The sequence below is a fragment of the Manis pentadactyla genome, chromosome 1 (genome assembly GCF_030020395.1).
Source record: "Manis pentadactyla isolate mManPen7 chromosome 1, mManPen7.hap1, whole genome shotgun sequence".
Classification (NCBI taxonomy): Eukaryota; Metazoa; Chordata; class Mammalia; order Pholidota; family Manidae; genus Manis; species Manis pentadactyla.
This window is the reverse complement of record NC_080019.1, coordinates 110081684-110099821: the sequence shown is the minus strand read 5'-3', so window position 1 is coordinate 110099821 and position 18138 is coordinate 110081684. Positions and strand designations below refer to the sequence as shown.

Genomic DNA, 18138 nt, shown 5'->3' with positions numbered 1-18138 from the left:
AGCGGGGGGGATAATGCTTCCCGACTTCAGGCTGTACTACAAAGCCACAGTAATCAAGGTAAGTTGATAGTGGCACAAGAACAGACCCACATATTATGTTTAGTACACATGGTGTGGGGGATCACGGGGAGAACAGTGTATCACAGAGAAGGGACATAGTGGATTTCTGGCAACTTGCTGCACTGATGGACAGTGACTGCATTGGGGTATGGGTGCGGACTTGATAATATGGGTAAATGTAGTAACCACATTGTTTTTTCATGTGAAACCTTCATAAGAGTGTATATCAATCATACCTTAATAAAAAATTCAAAAGAAAAGAACAGACCCATAGATCAGTGGAACAGAATAGAGAGCCCAGATATAAACCCACACCTATATGGTCAATTAATATATGATAAGGTAGCTCTGGATATACAGTGGGGAACAGACAGCCTCTTCAACAACTGGTGCTGTCAGAACTGGACAGCTACATGTAAGAGAATGAAATTAAATAATTGTCTAACTCAGTATACAAAAGTAAATTTGAAATGGGTCAAAGACTTGAATGTAAGTCATGAAACCATAAAACTCTTACAAGAAAACATAGGCAAAACTTTCCTGAATGCATATCCTTGGGCAAGGGAAACAAAAGCAAAAATGAACAAATAGTTCTACATCAAACTAAAAACTTCCTGTACAGGAAAGGACACCATCAGTAAAACAAAAAGGCATCCTACAATATGGGAGAATATATTCATAAACAACATGTCCGATAAGAGGTTAACATCCAAAATATATAAAGAACTAACATGCCTCAACACCCAAAAGACAAATAACCTGATTCAAAATGAGCAGAGTATCTGAACAGACTCTGTCCAGAGAAGAAATTCAGATGGCCAACAGGCACATGAATGCTCCACATTGCTAATTATCAGGGAAATGCAAATTAAAACCACAATGAGATACCACCTCACACCAGTTAGGATGGCCAGCATCACTAAGAACAACAAATGCTGGTGAGGATGTGGAGAAAGGGGAACCCTCCTACACTGCTGGTGGGAATGTAAATTAGTGCAACCACTGTGGAAAGCAATATGGAGGTTCCTCAAAATACGAAAATTAGAAATACTATTTGACTCAGTAATTCCACTCCTAGGAGTTTACCAGAAGAAAACAAAATCCAAGATTCAAAAAGAAATGTACTCCTATGTTTATCGCAGCACTGTTTACAATAGCCAAGATACAGAAGCAACCTATGTGTCCGTCAGTAGATGAATCAATAAAGAAGATGTGATACATATACACAATGGAATATTATTCATAAGAAGAAAACAAATCCTACCATTTGCAACAACATGTATGGATCTAGAGGGTGTTATGCCCAGTGAAATAAGCTAGGTGGAGAAAGATAAGTACCAAATGATTTCTCTCATTTGTGGAGTATAACGACGAAGCAAAACTGAAGGAACAAAACAGCATCAGACTCAACAGACTCCAAGAAGGGATTAGTGGTTACCAAAGAGAGGGGGTTAGGGAGGGCGGGTGGAGAGGGAGGGAAAAGGGGATTGAGGGGCTTTATGATTGGCACTCATGGTGTGGGGTGGGGAATCACGAGGAAGACAGTGTAGCACAGAGAAGACAAGCAGTGACTGTGGCATCTTGCTACGGTGATGGACAATGACTGTGGTGGGGTGTTAGGGGGAATTTGTTAATATGGGTGAATGTCGTGACCACAGTGTTTCTCATGTGCAACCATCATAAGATTGTATATTAATGATACCTTAATTTTAAAAATAAATATAAATAAATAAAAATAAGAAGACCAGAATAGTGTTGGTGAGGATGTAAAGGAATTGAAATCCATATATTTCTGGTGGGAATGTAAAATGGTGAAACTGCTATGAAAAACAATTTGACAGTTTAAAAGTTAAACATACAATTACTGTATTACCCATGAGTCCAACTCCTAAGTATATACCCAGGAGAAGTAAAAACATACGTCTGCACAAAAACTTGTACATAAATGTTCACAGCATCACTATTCATGAAAGCCAAAAAGTGGAAGCAATGTAAATGTTCAGTAATTAATGGGTAAACAGTGTAATGTGTACATACAATGGAATATTACTCAGCCATAAAAATAAATGATGTACTGATGCATCTTCAACATGGATGAACCTTGAAAATGTTCCACAAAGTGAGAGAAACCAGATGCAAAAGGTCACATGTTGCATGATTCCATGTATATGAGATGTCCAGAATAGGGAAGTCCATAGGGATAGAAAGTAAATCAACGATTACCAGGGGAAAGAGGGGAAAGAGGCAATTGGGACATACAGGTATTTTTTTAGAGTAATGGAAATGTTCTGTAATTAGTGGTGATGGCTGCACATTGTTAATATAGTAACCACTGAACTATACACCTTAAAATGATTAAAATAGTTAATTTTATGTTACATGAATTTTATCTCAATAAAATTAAAAAAATAAAGATTGTGGTAGAGTTAAAAGTGTTTTCAAATCTGCATTTTCAATGAAAACTATCTCCTTAAATCATCTCTAGAGATTTCCATGTCTAAATAAATTATAATCATCTTTCTTTACTTCAGGATGCTAGGAAAGCGTGTAATGATGCGACACTTATTCAGGTAAAGTTCTTGTTTCCTCAGTTCATTTTAGTAATTCACTTGAATCAGCTGGATGCTGATGCATATGGTATTCATATTGTTTTTACTAGTAACTAATTAAAAAATCTCTTTAAAACACTGTACTTTGTTAGATGCTGTACAAACGCTGTTTCAAGCATAGTTGTTAAAATAGAAGTCTGTGGAAAAAGTATAAAGACATGTAGACTCATATAGTATGTTTCTCTTTAGGTAGTTCTGATTCTTTTTGATATGCCCTTATTAAGCTTTTTTTTCTTATATAAACTCTTAAGGAGTTTCATTACTTTAATTAATGTTAATACTTTTTATTAAGGAAATATATGCTGTACAAATATAAAACTGGCTTTTTTATAGACAGTTAAAACTAAATGTTTTATCTTTTGGTCATCTTTTGTTAGATTTTTATTTGTGGCTGGTTGTTTACTAAGGTTGGGAGGTATGTCTGCTCTTTTTAGTTAATAGTCTAGAGAAGATACATGGGAAGGTGTGCAAATAGGATCATTTTAAAGTAATTACACTTTTGAACAATATATTGATCCTTTAACAACTCTGGAATTATTTGATTAAATTACCTCTAATCACAATGTCTGCTTTTTTCCTATTATTTCTCCTATATTTTATGAGCTATGTCTCAGGCAAAGAATAACATTCTTGTTGCTTTCTAAAGATCACATCAAATATGGATTCCGTGGGTCGAATACAAATGCGAACAAGACGTACACTGAGAGGTCACCTAGCTAAAATCTATGCTATGCACTGGGGATATGATTCAAGGTTTGTACCTGCCATTTTCAAAGTATCAGCAGAATTATTTGTGTTGAGAATCATCATTTGCACCTTCCTTGTTTAAAAACAAACTGTTTATGAAGTGTTTGCAGAAAGTGCATCAATATGACCACTTTCACTAAAAATATTCACTAACACTTTAAAAGGTTAGAAATCCTTAATATGGAAAATAAATTTACTTTTTGAAAATATCCTTTTTCAAATAATCCAGGGAAAATGTAGGATTCCTTTTCTTAGCAGTGGGGCATTATACTTTGATTTTAATATGCCATATCAAAACATGATTTTAATATGTTTTATTGTTTATCAATCTTGAAATTTCAGTTAATAACCAAATATTTATTGAATCCTGCTATTTATAAGTTACTGGATATCGCTATAATTATTACCTAAATTCACAAAGGGTGGAATTACAGTAAATAAAGACATTTTTCATTGAATACATCTTCTATTCCCCTAATGCCAACATACAAGGGTGCATGTGTATGTATATGTGTACATGCATACACACACACGGCTGCCATGTGGCTTTCGGTTAAATGGTTGATATTCACGATTTACTTCTGTTCATAGGGTTTCAATGCTGTCTGTGTTTTTTCCAAAGTATCTGGCCATAGCAGGCTGGCCTGCTGCCATGCTGGTTGATGTGTTCCTTTGATTTGGGTAGTCTTATTGGGAAAAGTCCCAACTAAGAAATTCTTTTTTAGTATAAGTTACACATTTATTCTCTTCAGCCAGGAGAAACTAAAAATATTGCTGCCTGTTGCTAATGCTTGGCACATCTCAATGTAAACAGAAAACTTGAGTCCAGTAGTATAGAACATGTGCCTCTTAAGGGGATAGATACAGTTGTATAATTGATAACTGACATAAAGCTAGGCCAAATGTTTTATTTTTAAAGAAGTATAAGATAAAGATAATCTGCCCATGGATACAGCAAACTTTTAACTCAAAATACAGTCACTTGAAACAATGTTAATGGTTCTTATTTCCTTAAAATTTTCTGAAGACTATTAATCTTCATAAAAAAACAGAATAATCTCCAAACAGCGTGTTATGTTGTCTTCTTACCCACTCTGTCAACTCAGTACTTAGCATTCCTCTCAGCTCCACTGCTGATGGTGTCAGTTGATTTTTAAAGAATTTACCTCAGGTTCCATTCCTGCCCTACTGTTAGATTTTCCTTTTCTTAAAAACTTTCGGTAATTGTGTGTAAGAACCTGATGATGTCATTTACCTGTAGGGAAGGGAACTGTGGCTGGGGGATAGGGACAGGGAGGTGACTTTTTTCACTCTATATCCTTTTGTATCTTCCGAATTTTAAACCAGAGTAAAAAATTGCCAAAACCAAAAAAAAACAGTTGCAGTGACTAATAATTGTTTAGTCCAGAGTTCGTATTTGGCCCAGCAAACAAAGCTTTCAGCAGTCTAAGCCTGCTCTATTTTTCTAAACTGTTTTTCCCATTTCTCACAAACTTTATACTACTGGAAAATTCACAATTCCTGAAACACCCATTGTTTTTTTCCAGCTCTTTTCATTGCAAGTACTCACCATCCTCATGGAATACAGGCTCTTCTCTATAGTTAGTTCTTGAAATTCCATTTTCCAAGATGCATTAGCTTTTTTTTGCAAGACTACTTGATTGATTCCACTAGTAGTTATTTATCCATCTTTTACTTTCCTATGGCATTTATTTTATACCACTCCTCTGATAATTTGTACCTATTTGATTTATTATAAATATGCCTAAGTATCCTATCTTCATCAGATGGTAGAGGCCTCAGGGCAAGAGGTGTATATCCTGCATTGTACCCAAAACACTGCCCTGCATTTATAGGTTCTTGATTGATATTTTTAGATGGAATGAAATATGGTTAGCCTTACATGTACCCTATTGTCATTAAATTTCTGTGAGAGTATAATATAAATACTAAACCAGTCAGCTAATATCTACCAGAATTGTGAATAAGAACTAGAATGCTGTCACCATGAGGAAGTTGAATCATAACCAGCTACATTTTTAGTAAAACATCTAAATTTTGCTGCATTCTTTGTTATGTTGAAAACTTTTGGCATGTAGAATAAGTTTTTTCAAGTTGGGAGGATATTTTCAGGTATCAAGTTTTTAGTTAGAAAAATTATTTTTTCTTTTCTAAACTGTTTTACATTAATGCAGTGTATAACTAATTTAAACTACTTTTTTTCCTCTGTGAAATTGTTTTTGTGTTTGTTTCTCTAGGCTACTTGTCAGTGCTTCCCAAGATGGAAAATTAATTATTTGGGATAGCTATACAACAAATAAGGTAGAATTTCTTAATCATTCTCTTAAATGATTAAACCTTTTATTTGGTTTGATGTCTATGGATTATTTCCTTTATTACTTCAAACTTTAATCTTATTTTAAGATAAATTTATTGCATTTGTTTTAATCTAGATCCTCGTTTGCTTGTAATATTTAGCCCTTTTTAATTCTCAAGGACAACTACTGGAATATTCATTTTGTTTTTCTTGAGTCTCATATCTAATATTTGAATGTTGGAGAAGAGCATGCAGCAGTTTTACTTATAAATGATTTTTGAAAGATTTCCATTTCCTAATGAAGCAACAACCCTGAGATTTTTATTCCTAGTTGTGGCTATGTTGGAATGCTAGTGTGAAGTTCTTCTTTGGACGCTACGCATTGGTTTGTGTTTCTGGACTGCTCCTAAGGTACAGGAGGTTGGAGGCAAATTCCAACTTGTTTGGGCCTCTAGGTGGTGAAAACCACTGGGTCCTCCAGTCATGTCCCTGGAAGGAATCCTTGACAAATCAAACATCTTTATATTCTATGTATTACTTATATCACTATTTTTATTAAAGAGCTAAAAGGACTATTTTGTGAAGTAAACCATAACTTCAGCCTGGTTGAGATTTTAAAGCTAGATGGGACAGATTTGTAATACAACTTTTTTTCTATATTAATTGGTACTGAGCGTGTGTCTTTCAACTATATTTTCCTAAAACAAAAAGAAATTACATTTTAAAAATGCTATTTTAGGTTAAGTGAGAGCACAGTTGTAATCACATGATGCGTTGAGACTCAGTATGGATCACTGAGCCTTGCTATTCTCATACACCTTAAATTTTGCCACCTGACCTGCAAATAATTGGTATTACATAACAAGGCACCAGCCAATGGTGTGAGATCAGTACAGACTATTACCATTGTTTAAATTCAAGCCCAGAGTGTGTACCCTATTATTAAAGGACATAGTGCCATCTCTTTGTGGAAGGGCCACGTTAATTGACTCTCATACTTATATTGTTCTGTTATGTTAAAGGAAATTCCTTTTGAGCACTACTGCAAAAACAGTTTTCCAAATTCTTTAACATTTGCCACTTAATATTTCAAATGGCTACTTTAGCAATGAAACAGCCTATGTCCTTTCTTCTCTGAAAATAATAATTTCCAAAAGCACTGAAATCCTAATGATTTGATCATAATACAGAAAAAAGAATAGGCGTTTTAGTGTGCAATAGTATTCTGTTTTTCATTGTTCACTTTCTCAAACCATTACATTATTTTATTTGGGTTATTTTTAGATGCATTTTATTTTTGTTAATATTTGTTTCATTGTAAATAGGTTTGAAAAATTAATGATTGTTTTTTGTAATCTTTACTTTGAAAGAGTTTTTGTGTATTGTATTTGTTCTCCAGATGCATGCTATTCCTTTGAGGTCCTCCTGGGTGATGACCTGTGCTTATGCTCCGTCTGGTAATTATGTTGCTTGTGGAGGACTGGACAATATCTGCTCTATATATAACTTAAAAACCAGAGAGGGAAACGTGAGAGTGAGCAGAGAGTTACCGGGTCACACGGGTGAGCCTCACTAAATATCGTCTTTTTCTCCAAGCCTGACTCCTCCTGAACAATAAGTGGATCAAGGAGAACAGATGACAAATTGTGTTCAACTGGCTAAAGGATGTATATGAATTAAGCGAGAGTAGAAATTACTATGAATCAGCAAAACACTAACTATACAAACAATGACCATAATTCCGTTTTTCAAAAATAGCAGTATTGCTTTTGTAAAAGTGATAATCTTACTGTGAGAGAAATTCAAATAGTGAAAAATACAGAAAGAAAGCAAATATAACTTTCTGTATCCTTTGCAAACATAACATCTGTGGGATTTTGGCATCTATACTTGTGAAATTGAATATATGTACTAAGATACCTTACGAAGTATTTTGTACTATGTGACAGTGCATTGCTTTTCTTGCTAATGAGCACATCATAGTTCAGTAGTATAGTATTTGGTTATCAGTGTTAATTAGGAATATAATCTATTGCCACACTTCAGGTCTCTGCCTCTGAACTCTTGGCAGTACCATTTGACCATGCCTTTTTACAAAATCTCTATAATGGCATTTTTCAGCCATTTCCATATTTTGGAACACTGAATTCTGAGCATTCAAATGTACCTTTTTTGTGACGCTTTTATTGAGGTTGTTTTTTGGATTTCTGACAATGCTTTTTAAGTATTTCTCCAAAGTACTTAATCCAGTCTACCACACACTGTAGATATTTGTGTGAGGGAGTATCTCTCCCTCTCAGGTCATTGTAGTAGATGGAAGGGATTGTATCTTACTCAGGTTTATAACTTTCAGAGAGCCCATCATGATGTCATTGATAATAGTAAATACCTAAGAGTTGTTGATTAAAATTTAGTTGCAGACAGCATAGAGTTGGAAATAATTAAAAGGAGAACTATAGTTTATACTAACAAACACATGTCCAGATATCATATATTTAAAAATATATATTACCATTTCATATGGTAATTGAGTTATTCTATCAATGATAACCTGAAATTTGTTACTCTCTGTGCTGTAGGCTACTTGTCCTGCTGTCGTTTCTTAGATGACAGCCAAATTGTTACAAGTTCGGGAGATACAACTTGGTAAGTTTATTCCAGAAGAACACTGAATAAACTGGGTTGAGGGTGGTAGCAGGAACTAATGTAAGAAGAGATAATAGTTGTTAATTATTCTTATTTATTTTTAATTATAGTGCATTATGGGACATTGAGACTGCTCAGCAGACCACCACATTCACCGGGCATTCTGGAGATGTGATGAGTCTTTCTCTGAGTCCTGACATGAGGACTTTTGTTTCTGGTGCTTGTGATGCCTCTTCCAAATTATGGGATATTCGAGATGGAATGTGTAGACAGTCTTTCACTGGACATGTGTCAGATATTAATGCTGTCAGTGTAAGTGATCAACATTTCTGAGGAAAACTGCATTGTGCATTTCAAGTGTTGAACTCTGTAGCATGATTTTAACAACAAATTACCTTTAAGGATTCTTATAAATAATACGCCCTTATAACATTGAACGCCAAATAATAAGGATTTGATTTTTAAAACTGGAGAGGTTTTAATCCATAGGCCTAGGTCTTTATTTGCAGGTGAACAGTAAGTTTTATTTCCAAATTTAGAGGAAGAGGTCATCTTGAGCAAACAAGCAAATCATGGATACCCACAACAATGTGTTCAGAGACGAACAAAATTTCCTATCTCTGGGATCAAAGGGAACAAGCCAAAGAGAGAACAATCAGGAAGACTAAGGCAGCTATTCAGTGTAGATGGTACAGCATTTGAAGTTAGCCAAACCTGGGATCAAATCTTTGTTCTGCTGGGAATCAGTTGTGTGAGACCAGACAGGCTACTCTTTGAGCCTCAGATAGATGCCTTGGTTTTTCAAATAGGGATGATAATGCCTAGGTCAAAGAATGGTGTGGAGATGAAAACCAGCTATATGTTGGATGATCAGTTAATGTTATGTATAAATTGTTTATAAGCTACTTCATATTTTTAAAGATACCCAAACAGGTAACCACAAGTAGATTAAGCCAAATAATAAGTATATACAAGGATGACTAGTCATATTGTTTATAAATTAGGGTAAAGCTAAAATGGCATTTTGAATGACAATCAAATGGTCAGAATTGAGAGGAGGGGTATTCAGAGGAGGTGTGATACTCCTTGACTTTAGTATATTATCCTATGTAGATTAGATCCAAGTGTGTAGAAATGACTGGAATTTCCAAAAGTACAGTAATTGCTAATAATTGTGTGTTTAAGACACATTCTATTTTGGGGGAAAAATAGGTTTTTATTTATCATCCACATATTGAAAATCATTTTTATATGATTTTGTGAAGAGTATCGGAAAAAGTATAGGCTTTGTTTCTCCTATCCCAGTAAGCCAGTGTGGTTATAAGACTACAATTTTAGAGCAGGCAAACCCAGCCCTCTCTCTCTCTCTCTCTCTCTCTCTCTCTCTCTCTCTCTCTCTCTCTCTCTCTCTCGTAACACTGTCCTCATCGGGTTGGTGATATTCTCTTCTAGTCCTAATTTCCTAAGATTTTATCTGAAATGAGTATTGATGTTTATCAAATGCTTTCTCTTCATCTATTGAGAAGATAATGTGGTTTTTCTTTTTCAGTCTTAATGATGACATTTACATTGATTGGTTTTTCAAATATTAATCCAACTCTTCATTTCTGGGATAAAACTCAGATGGTCATATTGCATAGTCCTTTTTTTATATTAGTGGGTTTGACTTGTGAAAATTTTGTTAAGTTTTGCATCCATGTTCATAAAATTCTATTTTTGTTTCTTGAAATGTTTTTTTCTGGTTTTGTATCACATTAATGCTTGCCTTACAGATTTGGGAAATGTTCCCTCCTCTTCAGTTTTCTGGAACAGTTTGTGTAGAAATAGTAGTATTTCTTCCTTAAATATTTGGTTGGAAAAGTTCTCTGGCCAAGGATTTTTCTTTATGAGAAGAGATTTAACCATAAATGTAATGTGTTATTAGATAAGGGTCTATTTAGGTTATCTACTTCTTGAGTGAACTTTGGTAGGGTATGTCTTTCAAGTAATTTTTCTGTATCTATGTTTTCAAATGTTTAAGATTATTCATAATATTCCCTTCTTCTTTTGATATATGTAGAATCTATAGGATAATCTCATTCATGATATTGGTAATTTGTCTCTCAGCCTTTTTTCCTGATCAAGTCTGGGGTTGTGGGTTGAATTGTATGCCTCTAAAAGTTGTATCTTGAAGTCCTAATGCCCAATACCTCAGAATGTGACTTTATTTGAAAATAGGGTCGTTGCAGATATGATTAGTTGGATCAAGGTGAATTAGGGACTCTTAATCCGGGTTATTTGCTTTTTGGGTGTTGAGGCGTGTAAGTTCTTTATATATTTTGGATGTTAACCCCTTGTCGGATATGTCATTTACAAATATATTCTCCCATGCTGTAGGATGCTTTTTTATTCTGTTGATGGTGTCCTTTGCTGTACAGAAACTTTTTAGTTTGATGTAGTCCCATGAGTTCATTTTTGCTTTTGTTACCCTTGCTCGAGAAGATGTATTCAGGAAGAAGTTGCTAATGCTTATATTCAGATGTTTGTCTATGTTGTCTTCTAAGAGTTTTATGGTTTCATGACTTACATTCAAGTCTTTGATCCATTTCGAGTTTACTTTTGTGTATGGGGTTAAACAATAATCCACTTTCATTCTCTTGCATGTAGCTGTCCAGTTTTGCCAACACCAGCTGTTGAAGAGGCTGTCATTTCCCCATTGTATATCCATTGCTCCTTTATTGTATAGTAATTGACCATATATTGTTGGGTTTATATCAGGGCTCTCTAGTCTGTTCCATTGGTCTATGGGTCTGTTCTTGTGCCAGTACCAAATTGTCTTATTACTGTGGCTTTGTAGTAGGGACCCCTAATCCAGTATTACTGGTATCCTTAGAAAAGGGGAAACATAAAGACAAAGAAGCACAGAGGGTAAATGATGTGAAGAGACACAGGCAAAAGACTGCCATCTGCAAGCCAAGGAGACAGGCCTAACAGATCCTTCCCTCCCGGCCCTCAGGCACCTTAATTTCAGACTTCCAACTTCCAGAACTAAGACATTATTTTTCTGTTGTTTGAGCTGCTCAATTTGTCATACTTTGTTATGGCAGCCCTGCCAAACTAATACATTAGGCTAGAGGTTTATCAATTTTATTTATCTTCTCAAAGAACCTTCTTTTGGTTTCAAAGTTTTTCTCTGTTGTTTTTGTTTTCTGTTTCAGTGACCTTTCACTTTGAACTTCATTATTTCTTTTCTGCTGCTTACTTGGGTTTCATTTGCTTTCCTTTTTTCTAGTTTCTTAAGGTAGAAGTTGACACCACTGATTAGAAACTTTTCTAATATTGGAGCTTAAAGTTACACATTTCTTCCTAAGCATTGCTTTTAGCTATATTCCACACATTTTGATGATGTTTTCATTTTCATTTAGTTCAAAATTCTTTAAATTTTCCTTTGATCTCTTTGACTCATGAGTTATTTAGAATTATGTTATATAGTTTCGAAATATTTGGAGATTGACTAGATACCTTTACTTTTGTTACTTTTTAATTCCTTAATGGTCAGAGAATATACTTTGTATGATTCCTATAATTTGAATCCTTTTAAGTTTCTCAAGACTTGTTTTATGGCCCAGAATATGATTTATCTTGGTTTGTGTTCCATATGTACTTGTAGCGAATATGAACTCTGCTGTTATTGGGTGGAAAGCTCTATGGATGTCAGTTAGGTAAAGTTTGTCAGTAGTATTATTCAAGTCTTCATTATCCTTGCTTATATTTGATGTTCTTTCTACTTGTTACTGAGAGAGAGATGCTGAAATCTAATTGTGTATTTGTCTATTTTTCCTTGCAGTTTATTAGCTTTTGCTTCATGTATTTCAGAACATAAACTTTCAGGATTACTTTGTCCTCTTGATGAATTGATTTATTTATCGTTATTTATTATCATATCTCATCTCTCTTATTTGCTCTGAAATTATTGTCTCATATTAATAGGAATACCCTAGCTTCGATAGTGTTAACATGGACATATCTTTTTCCTTTCTTTTACTTGTAAGCTATTTGTATCTTTATTTTCAAAGTGATTTTCTTATAGGCAGCAGTTGGGTCTTGCTTTTTATTACTTTGGTGATTTCTGCCATATATTGCTTAGGCCATTTACATTTTATGTGATTATTATATTAATGTGATTAGGTTTAAATCTATCATCTTTCTCTGCCTTTTATTTTTCCCATCTATTCTTTGTTCTCTTTGACTCTTTTTCTCCTTTAACTTTTTTTTATTGAAGTATCATTGATGTACATACAATCTTATGTTGGTTTCAAATCTACAACACAGTGGTTCAACACTTACCTTATTATTAAATCCTCACCACCCTTTAGTGCAGTTATTATCTATCAGTGTAGAAGGATGTTACAGAATCATTTATTATATTCTCCATGCTGTTTAACTGTTTAAAAATGATTATGAATCCCTTTTATTTTCTTGCTGGGATTATTAATGATAACTTTTTTTTAGTGATTACTATAGGGTTTGTAGTATACATCTTTAGTTTTTTGCAGTCTACTTTAAAGTGATAATGCACCACTTTTCATATAGATGAGAACTTTTCAACTGTATATTCTTATTTCTCCCCTCCCAGCCTTTGTGTTATTGTTTTCATAATTTTATTTTTAAATGTTTTAAACCTCAGAACACATTGATACTATTTTTGCTTTCAACAGTTCATTATCTTTTGGAGACGCATATAAAAAAGTCTTTGTATTTACTTTCATAGTTGCCATTTTCTGTGCTCCTTATTCTTTTGTGTATAGATTCACATTCCCATCTATTTTCCTTGTTTGAAGGGCTTCCTTTAACATTTGCTTATAAATAGTACTGTTCTGCTAAAGTCCTTAAGCTTTTGTCTGTCTAAAATTTTTTTTGTTTTGCCTTCATTTTTTAAAGATTTTTTCACTTTTTTTTTATTATATACTTTAAAGATGTTACTCTACTGTCTTTCAGTTCATGTTGGTCCTGATGTGAAATGTGCTATCATCCTTGTATTTGGTTTCTCTACACAGTGGGTCTTGTTTTTCTCTGGCTGCTTTTAATATTTTTGTCTTTATCACTGTTTTTAAGCAACTTGATTATTATATGTCTTTGAATAGTTTTCTTCATATTTTTTGTTTGGATTTGTGGGTTTATAGTTTTCATCAAATTTGGAAAATTTTCAGTCATCGTTCACATTTTTTTTGTCCCCTCTTTTGTCCTCGGGACTACAGATGCACATGTACTAAGGTACTTGAAGTGCTCCCGCAGTTCACTAATGCTCTGTTCATTCTTTCAGTCTTTCTTTCTCACTGTATTTGGATAGTTTCTGCTATGTCTTCAAGCCTACTATTTGATTCTTCTGCAGAGTCTAATCTGCCAATTATCTGTGACATTTTCTGGGTTTGTTTCAACTGATTGATTTTTCTCTTAATTATGGGTCATATATATGCATGTCTGATTTTCATTTGATGCCAAACATTATGAATTTTACCTTCCCGGGTGCTAGATATTTTGTATGTAAATATTATTTAGCTTTGTTTTGGATTACTTATTTGGAAACAATTTGATCCTTTCAGGTCTTGGATTTAAGTTTTGTTAGGCGGGACCAAAGCAGCACTTTGTGTATGCCTAAGTTTGCCCCACTGGTGAGGCTAAACACTTACGATCTCTCTTCCCAATGAATTAGGAGGTTTTCCTCCTTGATGGTGGGAATAGGCACTATTCTTATCCCTGTGTCTGCATCAAAGTTTGTTTCCTGTGATCTTTTTGTGCATTCTTTCCTTGCTTGAATTGTCTCCACATATACGTGTGCCGATCAGTTCTCCGCTGAATCCTTAAGGGGCTCCTCCTCATGTCTCCTAAGTCCTCTCTAGTGCTCTGGCCTGTGGACTCCAGCTGCCTTAGACTGCTTGGATTCCCAGCTCTGACTCCTCAACTCGGGGACATCAATGGGCTCTCCTTCCCTGCACTATGACCTGCAGACTGTCTCCAGGCAGCAAGATGGGACAATTGTAGGGCTTTCCTCATTTGTTTCTTATCTCTCAGGAGCCACTGTCCTTTGTTGAATGATATCCAGTGTCTTTAGAATCATGTTACATGTTTTATTCATTTTATTTTTAGTCTTTTCAGCAATTGGGGGTAAATGTGGTGATTGTTACTACATTTTGGCTGAAAACAAGTGTACTCAATGAATAATTTTTTAAAATAAAATTATCTTAGCTGAAGAAACTGATTTGAAGGTTCAAGGGGCTTATCAAATACTTAAAAAGTAATTAAAAAACGCCAACAGAGACATAGCCTGTTGAATTTAGAGTATCAAAAGGACAAAAAACTTGAGATGTATTCAGATGAAAAAGTAGGTTCTAGATACAACAGCTAAGCTTCACTTCTTCTCACATTTTTCCATAATAGACAATGTAGGAGTCTTCTAAACAGTATCTGCTGAGTGTTAGGGAAGAAATATTATGACCCAAGGATTTTACATATCAGAGGTCATATTTTATAATGTGGGAGATAAATTACAATAAATATAGTATATGATAAGAGATTAAAACTAGGTATGATCACTTAGGCAGTACCTGTACATGGTTATTGTACAGGTTTTGAGACAGAAGATATTGGAAGATACAGAATAAATCGAACTATATGCTGTTTACAAGAAACCCCTATAAAAAAATGGCCCAATAAGGCTAAAGTAAAAATGAAAGAGTGGTCAAAGCCATAAACAAAAGGAAATGTGTGATAATATATTTCTATTAGACAAAGTAAAATTGAAATGAGAACTATGAGAAAAGTTTTACATTAAGAAGAGGTACAACCTATAGTGAAACAAGAACACTGAAGTGCATAAAGCCAAAATCATTAGAAACGCAAGGAGAAATGAGACCAAAACAGCATTGCATAGGAGACTTTAATGTGCAAGTTGGAGATACTGATATCTTAAGTAGGCAAGAAATAAGCTATTGAGGATTCATATAACTTAATTCTATAATGTTGGCTGAATAGACATACTGCACCCTCCAATGTCCTTAAACATTTATAAAAACTGATCACATAATAGGCCACTAAAGAAATAAATAACACTGAGATAAATAGCTAGGGATGTCAGAAAAAGAACAATATGCACTTGAGGAGAATGAGAGGAAGCACATGGTAAATAGAAAAGCAGAAACAGAGAGTAAAGCTAAAGAAAGCCTTAACTAGAACCAGCAAGGCCCTCTGTGATCTGGCCCTCTGCCCTTTACTGGGAGTTCTTCCATGATCCTTTAGTTGCAATTCTCACTTCCAAGAAGTCAGAAAAACGTTTTCTCCCTTAAGTTTACCACACATTTACTTGGTGACAGAACCTGTAAGTGACAAGAGGCTATTTATAGTCTTTATCCCATTTAGTATGGCTGTTTCACAAAGAAATACTACTGTATGTGATCACAGGGTGCCACCCTAGGCCCCAGGGGAGTTTTGCTTAATACACAGCATATTGCCTTTCTAAAATCTGAGCAATTCTAAATGCTGAAAACAACGTTCTAGGGGTTCATATATGCCTGGAAGGACTGTGGACCTGTGATGTCCCCTCTGCTCACACAGCTGTGGCCACACCAGCTTCCCTGCCGTGCTGGCACTTTGCTTCCTCTCACCTGCGCTCCTTCCCAGCAGCAGCTCATTGCTTCACCTCCTTCAGGTCTTAAGAAAATATTTGCTTCTCAGTAAAACCTTCCTTGGACACCCTGAGATTTCACTCCCACCCCTTCCTTTCCCAGGTTAATCTTTTCTCCTTTGCATTAATTATCTAACATTCTTAAATCCACTTTCTGTGTCAGCTTCACAAGAATAATAGCTCCATGGAGACAGAGATTTTTGTGTTTTGTTTACTACTGTGTATCACTAGCAGCTAGAACAGTGCATGAGACACAGTAAGGTACTAAATAAATATTTATTGAGCAAATATTTAGAAAATTTTATAATAGAAAACCATGAGAAACTAGAAAAATATAAATATGCTAATATCTGGTTCCCTAAATCTCAGGTAAACTTAAGAAAATAAAGGATAAAGATTACAGATATATAAAATTAAAAATAGTAAAGGTTATATTACAGATAAAAGTTTTAAAAATCATAAGAAAATACACTGTCTACTTACAGTAATTCTGAGTCACAATTTTCCGAAGTTGATTCAATAAATGAAAACCTTAATAGCTTGATAAGAATTTTTTAAAAAATTTAACCAAAAAGTTTTCCAAAAAGCTTCCAGGTCCATGTAGTTTCATTGGTAAGTGTTTCAGACTTTGAAGGAAGAGAAAATTTCACTGCAGTGAAACTGTTCCTGAAAACAGAAAAGGTCTAAAAGTTTCCCAGTTTTTTGTATCAAACTAGCATAACCCTTGTACCACAACACTAGGGTACTTTTAAAACCTGATAAAAGTAGCTTAGGAAAAATTAGCAAATCAAGTCTAAGAATGTGTCAAAGTAAAAACACATCATTATCAAGTAAAAATTAGTTCAGGAGAACAAGAATAATATTAGGAAATCTACTAATAAAACTTAACAATTGGTTTGTCAATATTTCAGATACTGGAAAAATATGTGATAAAAAGCAAACACCAGTTAAAAAAAAAAGACGATATGATAAATCGGTACTTAGAAAGCTCTGTCATTAAAAATGAACAGCCCACATCACACACACCCACACACACACACATAGACCATTTAAAAAAAAAAAATATATATATATATATATTTCCCCCAGTTCTGAGGGCCATTTTAAACTCCAGGCAGTTAGAACTACTTCATTGTATTTGTTTAAGTGAGCATGTAATGTGATACCATCCAAACCGGGAAACTTGAATGTGAAAGGGCATGGTCAGTCATTTGCCAGGGGGAGAGGCATAAACAGACACCGTCCTAGGCAAAACACAATGTACGGCCCTTCTGTCTCTTGAACATAGAATATTTGCATGCCATGCCCCACACTCTGAGCCAGAAGGGCTGATCTTCTGAACTGGATGTTTTGCACTAAATGTCCTGTTCTGTCCTGTGTACGCTTCTCTATTCTGGTCTGTGGTAGAGAACAGGTTTAGTCCATAAGTGCTGGCAAAATACCAGCAAATGATGGTGCCGGACTTCCTGCAGAGGAGTAATGGGCAGTGTCATGTTGGCTGTTAGAATGGAAGGAAGTGGTTAAAATCATGAGCCTGTAAGTAGGCAGTAAGGGTTTGCTGAAGCCTTTTGCCTCTGAACTACACTGTAGCTTGGGATGACTAATGGTTGGATGCTTAATAGAAGAAATTACAGCTAGAGGTTCCTTGTGTATATTTGGAAAGAAGGAAAAGCAATTCCTCCTATGTGATGTGGAAAAACCACCTCCACTGGGATCAGGCTTTAACCGTCCTAAAAGCATTAAGTAAAAGTACTGCACTTCTGAGAACCTGTTAACTGATTATTACTGCCCTCCTCAACCATTACCCTGAGTATGGGATTTCTTAACAGTGAAACACCCTTGAGGCATTCTCATTATATTAAATAACAAGGCAGTAATACTATCACCACTATTAAATGTTCTGAAACTTCCAGCTGGTATACTTGGAACCAAAACTGAAGTAATAGGTGAATTAAAAAGTAGAAAAAATGTTATTTCTAGGTAGTATGTTTAGATACCCAAAGAAAGACTTAAGTAATTGTATTTTCTGGATTACAAAAACTATTTTATTTATTTATTCCTTTATTTATTATTAAGGTATTATTGATATACATTCTTAT

The 18138-nt window shown here is 34.7% G+C and overlaps 1 protein-coding gene and 1 long non-coding RNA gene across 2 annotated transcripts in view; one reads left to right on the top strand and one right to left on the bottom strand.

The window, feature by feature from the left end:
* Positions 1–18138, top strand: part of GNB4 (G protein subunit beta 4) — a 76706-nt gene that overhangs the window by 43737 nt on the left and 14831 nt on the right. Inside the window, exons 3-8 of the mRNA XM_036926783.2 lie at positions 2592–2630; positions 3316–3422; positions 5675–5738; positions 7133–7295; positions 8313–8379; positions 8490–8691. Of these exons, the coding sequence (XP_036782678.1) occupies positions 2592–2630; positions 3316–3422; positions 5675–5738; positions 7133–7295; positions 8313–8379; positions 8490–8691 (642 nt within the window). The remainder of the gene's footprint in view (positions 1–2591; positions 2631–3315; positions 3423–5674; positions 5739–7132; positions 7296–8312; positions 8380–8489; positions 8692–18138) is intronic.
* On the bottom strand, positions 8833–16978 carry LOC130683350 (uncharacterized). Its single transcript, XR_008997008.1, has 2 exons — positions 16523–16978; positions 8833–9200 (listed from the first exon to the last, which is right to left on the bottom strand). It is a non-coding gene; the product is annotated as an uncharacterized LOC130683350 (long non-coding RNA).